The sequence below is a fragment of the Mustela putorius genome, unplaced genomic scaffold, assembly GCF_011764305.1.
Source record: "Mustela putorius furo isolate JIRA1106 unplaced genomic scaffold, ASM1176430v1.1 tig00003845_pilon_pilon_pilon, whole genome shotgun sequence".
Taxonomy (NCBI): domain Eukaryota; kingdom Metazoa; phylum Chordata; class Mammalia; order Carnivora; family Mustelidae; genus Mustela; species Mustela putorius.
Window position 1 is genome coordinate 48955843 of NW_025421998.1, and position 6776 is coordinate 48962618.

General features: G+C 37.4%; 1 protein-coding gene across 2 annotated transcripts in view; it reads left to right on the top strand.

The window, feature by feature from the left end:
* Positions 1-6061, top strand: part of BZW2 (basic leucine zipper and W2 domains 2) — a 60645-nt gene extending 54584 nt beyond the window's left edge. For both annotated transcript variants that reach the window (XM_004743397.3, XM_004743395.3), the window contains exons 11-12: positions 4400-4522; positions 5583-6061. In XM_004743397.3, coding sequence (XP_004743454.1) covers positions 4400-4522; positions 5583-5611 — 152 coding nt within the window. In that variant the 3' untranslated portion in view covers positions 5612-6061. The remainder of the gene's footprint in view (positions 1-4399; positions 4523-5582) is intronic.
* The last annotated feature ends 715 nt before the right edge of the window (positions 6062-6776 follow it).

Sequence of the window (6776 nt, forward strand, 5' to 3'; positions counted from 1 at the left end):
CTTCCCAGTGCTACTGTGTGTATGAATCACCTCGTTAAAACACAGATTCTGGGGATTCTAGTTCCAAAGCTCTAGGGTTGGGCCCATAAATTTGCATTTTAACAGATTTCCAGATGATGCCAAGATTCTTGGTCAGGACAGTGGGCTAAAGGGTTATTGAATGCCAGAAATGATAAATACTGTGCACTGGAATAACTTATTCCAAGATTATACTTATAATTAATTCCATGTACACATACATACACATTCAACAAATATCAAATAGGATCTAGTTTGTTTCTCTAGTGAGTGATGTGGATTCCTTTTATTTATTGTAAGGAACATTCTGCTTCAAAGCAGGTTTTTAAAAAATGTAATAGAAATAATGTGTCCCTTTTCATTTAATCTCTCTCGTTATGTACACACACACCTTCCCTGTATTTCTAGAACTTGAGGATAACAGAAATAAGGCTATGATGCCCCGTGTCTCCTTGACAAACTGACTTATTTTAAATGAATGCCATTTTTGAAAGATTTTATTTTAAACATGTGAATAGTAAGGGAATAAAAGTGAATAAACTGTGAGTAATAGTGCTTTTCAGGAATGAAGGAAAAAAGTGGAGATTGGTCATTGAGTCAAGATTCACTTTCTATATTAAAATCTAGGTTTTTATATTACTATGTAATAAGAAAAATAGTCCATCGCTGATTTTCAGACATCACGTTAGTCACTTTTTTTTTTTTTTTTTAATAATTGTTTATTTGACAGACAGAGACTACAAGTAGGCAGAGAGGCAGGCAGAGGGGGGCGGGGGGGGGAGCCTGATGCGGGGCTTGATCCCAGGACCCTGGGATCATGACCTGAGCCAGGAGGCAGAGGCTTAACCAACTGAGCCACCCAGGCACCCCCACTTTAGTCACTTCTTAAAATAATTTCTCTTCCTTTCTTTCTAAAGCTAAGTACTAGTCTAAGCATGTAGATCACAAAAATAGAAGAGTCTCTTCTCGAGCACCATCGGTACCTCTGTCATAGATTGTATTATTTGCAGATAGTTCTTAGGTTGAGTTCTGTCCTTCATGCGTATTTTTCTAAAAGAAACTTTCTTTTCTTGTCCTAAAACAAAACTTGAATGGCCCTTTCACCATGTGTTCTCAGCATTCTTAAGGTAAATTATTTTTGACTTGTGTCTCTATGTGATACCCCTAAAATAACGAGTCTCCTAAGTTCTAAGTGACGTGGTTTTGGGTTTTTCTTAAATATATTTTTAAAAGATTTTATTTACATATTTATTGTAGAGAGAGGGTGCACACACATACAAGTGCGTGAGTTGGGGGAGGGCAGATGGAGAGGGAATCTTAGGCTAACTCCATGTTGAGTAGGGAGCCTGATGGAGGGCTTGATCCCATAACCCTGAGATCATGATCTGAGCCAAAACCCAAGAGTGGAACACTAACCAGCTGAGGCCCCAGGTGCCCTGCAAGTGATGTGTATTTTAACTTAAATCCTGCTTTGCCATTCTTAAACCACTAGGATATTTTCTCTTTGATTCTCATGAAAACCCAGCATTTAAATTTTAACTCTACAAATTGAGAAATAAGTAGTTTTTCTCATCAAATTGATGAAATTGTCCATCAGACTTTATCAAATGCATAGTAGATGGCAGGCCTCCCATTAAATGCTGAAAATGAGATGATGGATAAAATAGTTCCTGACCTCCTAAATTTCAAAGTATAGAAGAAAACCGAGAATTATAGTCCCCATTTCATTTCCAAAATAAGACTCACACAGTGGAGGATGAAAAGCGGTGGGATGTTGGAGGAAGAACCTACAGTATTCGGCTAGATAGAATGGAGAAAAATATTTTGTAATCTGAAGGAATTCTGCACGTACTTGTAGAGTGTTTTTCTTACTGTATTTTTACTGATGCTCTATATTCCTAGCAAGGCATTTCTGGGAGGTCCCATCAAACACCATTGTTCAATGTTGATGAACTCGTCTCCCCAATTGTCCTTAGTTGGGGAGAAAAGGTTCTCTATCCCTCAGAAAGTTCTTTCCTCTTTAAATTACACTTTTCACTAAACAGAAGTTGAGTTTCTTCTTCAACTCAATGTTTGGCTTTGCCTCTGAAGTTGTCCTGGGTAGTTTGCTTCCTTATGGTTTATTTCCTGGTTGCAGAAATTTGGTCTTGTGGCAAGTATTCATTACTAAAGTAGGCTCTTCTGAGAATTCACCTTTGCGATTTGTCTCATTTTCTGTGAACGGGGCATCTGATGAGTTTTACCTAATGATTTGGTGTCTGTGGCTGACCAGTGATGTAGTAGTTGCATGGCCTCTTTCGGCCTCTGTGGGGCAATAAAACACATGAATGAGCTCTCAGTCTTCAGAAGGAAGACCTGAGGCAAAGAGGCACCTTCACCTGCGGTCTAACTCAGCTTTCCACCATGAGCATTGTATCATGCATAGTTCATTAAAGTGAGGAGGTAAAATAGTATTTCTCTGCGTGTTTGTGACATTTTAAATTCCATCAAATTATAATAGCTCTATAGTACTGCATATAATTTATAAATGGAAAAACATGTTCGATGTACATGCTCAAAATTGTCTTACTGATAGAGAGCATGACCAAAACAGTTTGGAAATTAAGTGCTTTAAATCACAATCATCTTGGTTGGGGTGCCTGGGTGGCTCACTTGGTTAAGTGACTGCCTTCGACTCAGGTCATGATCCCAGGGTCCTGGCGTTGAGCCCCACATTAGGCTCCCTGCTCAACGGGAGAGTCTGCTTCTCCCTCTCCCTCTTGTGCCCCCCACTGTTGCCCTCTCTCTCAAGTAAATGAATAAATAGCATCTTATAAAAAATGAATCACAAGAATCTAAAAATGTTACAAAGACAAATTATATAAAAGGGACTTCTTTAAAATCCATGTTTGAGCCAGTAAGTGTTCTTGAAAAATCTGTGCAGAGCAGTCTTACACAAGAACAAGTCATTTCTTTGGCTGTGAAGTGTGTGCTCCTCATCTCTACAGACACTGGGCTTTGATGGCAAGTGGCAGGAAAGTTCTTTCATCGCTCCGAGTGGAGAGTGGGAGCTGGAAATGGAAGCTAAAGATTAGACACTAAGAGTAATTTTGTAGGACTCCTGATTATAATTTTTATACCCAGTTCTTAGGAATGAACAAATCCAGACTTCCTTCTTCCTTTGCAAAATGTAGTGTATTTAATGATGAAAATAAAGGAAACAAACATGATATTTTCTAAAACCAATCATGGGCATTTTTAGTCAATTCGGTCTCTTCCACTGAATCTAAGCCAGTTATTAACTTTAAAAAAAAAAAAAAAAACTTCAGGTTTTGGTTATGAAAACAGTGATGATTTCAATGAAAACAGTATCAAATTATTTTTCTCATTTTTGTAAGTTAAAATTATATTTTAACTGCAAAAACAGCATTAGTGTGATTTTCAGCATTATTGGGCAGGCATTGGGTACAATAATAAATTCTTTTTATCTGCTTTCCATCTCATTTCTCACTCTGAAATCCCAAAAGAATATCCATTGGAACATTGGCAAATGTGTAGACAATTATTTTCCTGTTCCCCCTCCTATTCTTAATATTAAGTTATCTAAATTAATGGTACCTTGAGGGTTTCATGACACATCTGTGGAATTTAGAATTTAAGGTAATGAGTAGTTAATAGATAATGCTTTTTGTTAGAGTCCTGTAAGAAGTCTACCTAATGTCTCTGTTTCATCTTAATAGAGTACAAGGAAAATATTACTCTTGTGGTTTAGGATATTATGTTATAGGAAATTCATGACATAGTGATAGAATAAATGTAGAATTTTGAGTAATGTGTGTATTGGTCCTGAGATACACCCAGATATCTCATCTTCACATTTAATTGTTGATAGCATTATTACATTCTAGTTACATGTTTTTATTTGCCTTTTTTTTCTCCTAAGAGAGTATATCCCCTTAAAAGACCAGTCATTTGAGGTTGCTGCTTAATCAAAATGTGTTTGAAGTTGGCAGAACACAGAGTGTTCTGAATTGCTGGAATTGCTGATTCATTTGCAAAATTACAGAATAACCCACTTCCTACCAGCACATTAGTGCTGGGAAAGATTTCCAACTCCCAGTAGTGACTCACAGATAAGCTTGCGATGTATCGGGCCTGATGAGATGTATATCGTCATCATCGTCACTAAGGTATTTGCTAAGCAAACTCCTAAAATTCAGCACCATGCTATATGGAAATGAGCTTGGTTCCTATCTTCTTGATAAATTTCAGATATGGATTCTTTCATAGCAGGGCTTTTAATATTTAAAATGATTGCTTTCTGTTAACTTATAAGGCCTAAAGTTGCTTTAAAACATGACATTTCCATAGTAACTTTGAAATCTTTGATTTGAAATTGCAGCTGACGTACTGAGTGAAGAAGCAATATTGAAATGGTACAAAGAGGCACACGTTGCCAAAGGCAAAAGTGTTTTTCTTGACCAGATGAAGAAATTCGTTGAGTGGCTACAGAACGCAGAGGAAGGTATGATTCCATTTAACAACTTTGGTGGCCACTTAGCAAATACTTTCTCACTCTAATTTAAGGTATCCACCTCTTCCACAGACTTCTTTTGCTTTCCTAAAACTCAAGTGCTTAGGGTGTTTTCCATATCAGACATCTTGCCTGCAAACTTAGCCTTCCTTTCTGAAATCAAAGCAATGAAATGTTCTATGTGGTTTAAAAAGAAAGAAAGAAAGAAAGAAAGAAAGAAAGAAAGAAAGAAAGAAATTCAGCCTGTTAAATTATCCACTCTAATGGGGAACAAAGGAATAAATCATCAGCCATTGTGAAAGGAAAAGATAATTTTTGGCTCAATTACATTTTATGGGATTATATAGATTTTTACAACACCTTAACCAGTTACTGGGATTTAAAATTGGAGCACTAGGTGGAAGAATAATGGCTGAGAGTGAATCCCACTGAGCATGAGAAGTTTATTTTAGGTCACCCAGAAAAGTAAAAGTAATTATAGTCTCTAATAATATTTATGAGCAAGCTGCATTTTTAGAAAGGCAAAATTCATTGAAAAGCAAAAAGGAGCCGAAGTTTGCTACTGTCCTCACATATGACTGTCTTCTCTAGTAAATGCATGCCTACGGCACAAAAATGTCTTTGGGGAGTTGGGGTGGGGTAGCATATTAGAAACTCTTTCATGACTTTATTTAAAGGAGCCTCTAGGGGCACCTGGCTCGCTCAGTCAGCAGAGCATGCAGCTCAGGGTCATGAGTTGGAGTTCCACATTGGGCGTAGAATTTACTAAATAAAATTTTTTAAAAAGGATGGAGGCCTTCATGGCTCCATCCGTTAAGCCTCTTGACTCATGGTTTTGGCTCAGGTCATGATTTCATGGGTTTTGAGACCAAACCCCTGCATCAGGCTCCCCAATACGCTCACTGGGGAGTCTGCTTGATGATTCTTTCTCTCCCCACCTCCACCCACTGGTACACACACACTCTCTCTCTTTTATAAAAAAATAAATCTTTTTAAAAAAATTTTAAAGGAATCTCTGAATAAAATCCCTGACTTTCTCTTCTCTCCCTAGAATCCGAATCGGAAGGTGAAGAAAATTAAATGACACACGAAGCACAATACCTAGGCTACCACACAACACTTTTACTGGGAATGCTGAACCATTTGAGAAGAGAAACTTGGCTTCAGTTTTCAAAAAGAAGAAGAAGAAAAAAAAAAAAAAATAGGATAGGCTTCCCTTGTGCAGAGGGGGGGGAATGGTTTTCGTTTTTGTTTTGTTTTTAAATGGAGCCCTGAGGCATCAGCTATTATTCTTGGGACTCTACCTCTCACTCACTATATGCTAACTTAAAGCCATTCAACAAGGAGTCAAGTAGGTATCTGAAATTAAATACTCAACAGACTCCTACTCTTTTTTAGCTGTATTTTTCAGGTACTGTGTGGTGAACGCCCCACTGGTGTCTATAACAGGGCCACTTTGGTAGTTGTGTATCTGCTTGTGTATGTGATTTGACAAACCAGTTTTTTAAAATAAATGGCTTTTTAAAAATCTGGGCTTATATTCTCAGAGCTTTTATTTCTTCAGTGCACCTGACTTCTTAAGCAGATGACCTCTCATTGTTACGCTTTTTTTCTCCACCCAACATTGTGAATGGTTACATTTCTTGTCATCTATAGGAACAACACTGTTTCTTCTACCATCGTGAGTAGTGCATTTCACTTGTCTTCATACTGAAATAGAAATCGACCCAAAATTCATGCACATTAGCACTAACACCATAAGTTGATAGTATTAATAATTATTAGGTATGTAAATGCATAGTTCCACACTTATCATGTTTTCCTCAGCGCTCTTTCTTCCCTGTTGGGAGGAGAGCTAATTGATGTACATATGTAAATAGATCTTTGTTTATATTTCTAACTAAGTGAGTTTAGTCTTTAAATTATCTTGTCCTCAGTAGTAACAGTGAAGCATCTTCCTGTTCATGAAAGTTCATAGTTTTATTACACAGCTCTTTCTTAACTCTTGAAAAACTTAAGGCCTGCACCTGTTGCTGTCAGGGCAATGGTTATCTCCAAGACAAACATTTTTCCCTAAGTAAGAGTTGAAACAAGGAGGATGCGTGGCAAACATCAGCAAGTTGACTACATGAAGAACTTTATGTTGTCACATCATCATCCTGAATCAAAAGACAGCTTTCTGGTTACCTGTTTGTCCTCAAGAAGAAAAGGAGATCTTTTCCCTATGACTTACTCTCATACCTAA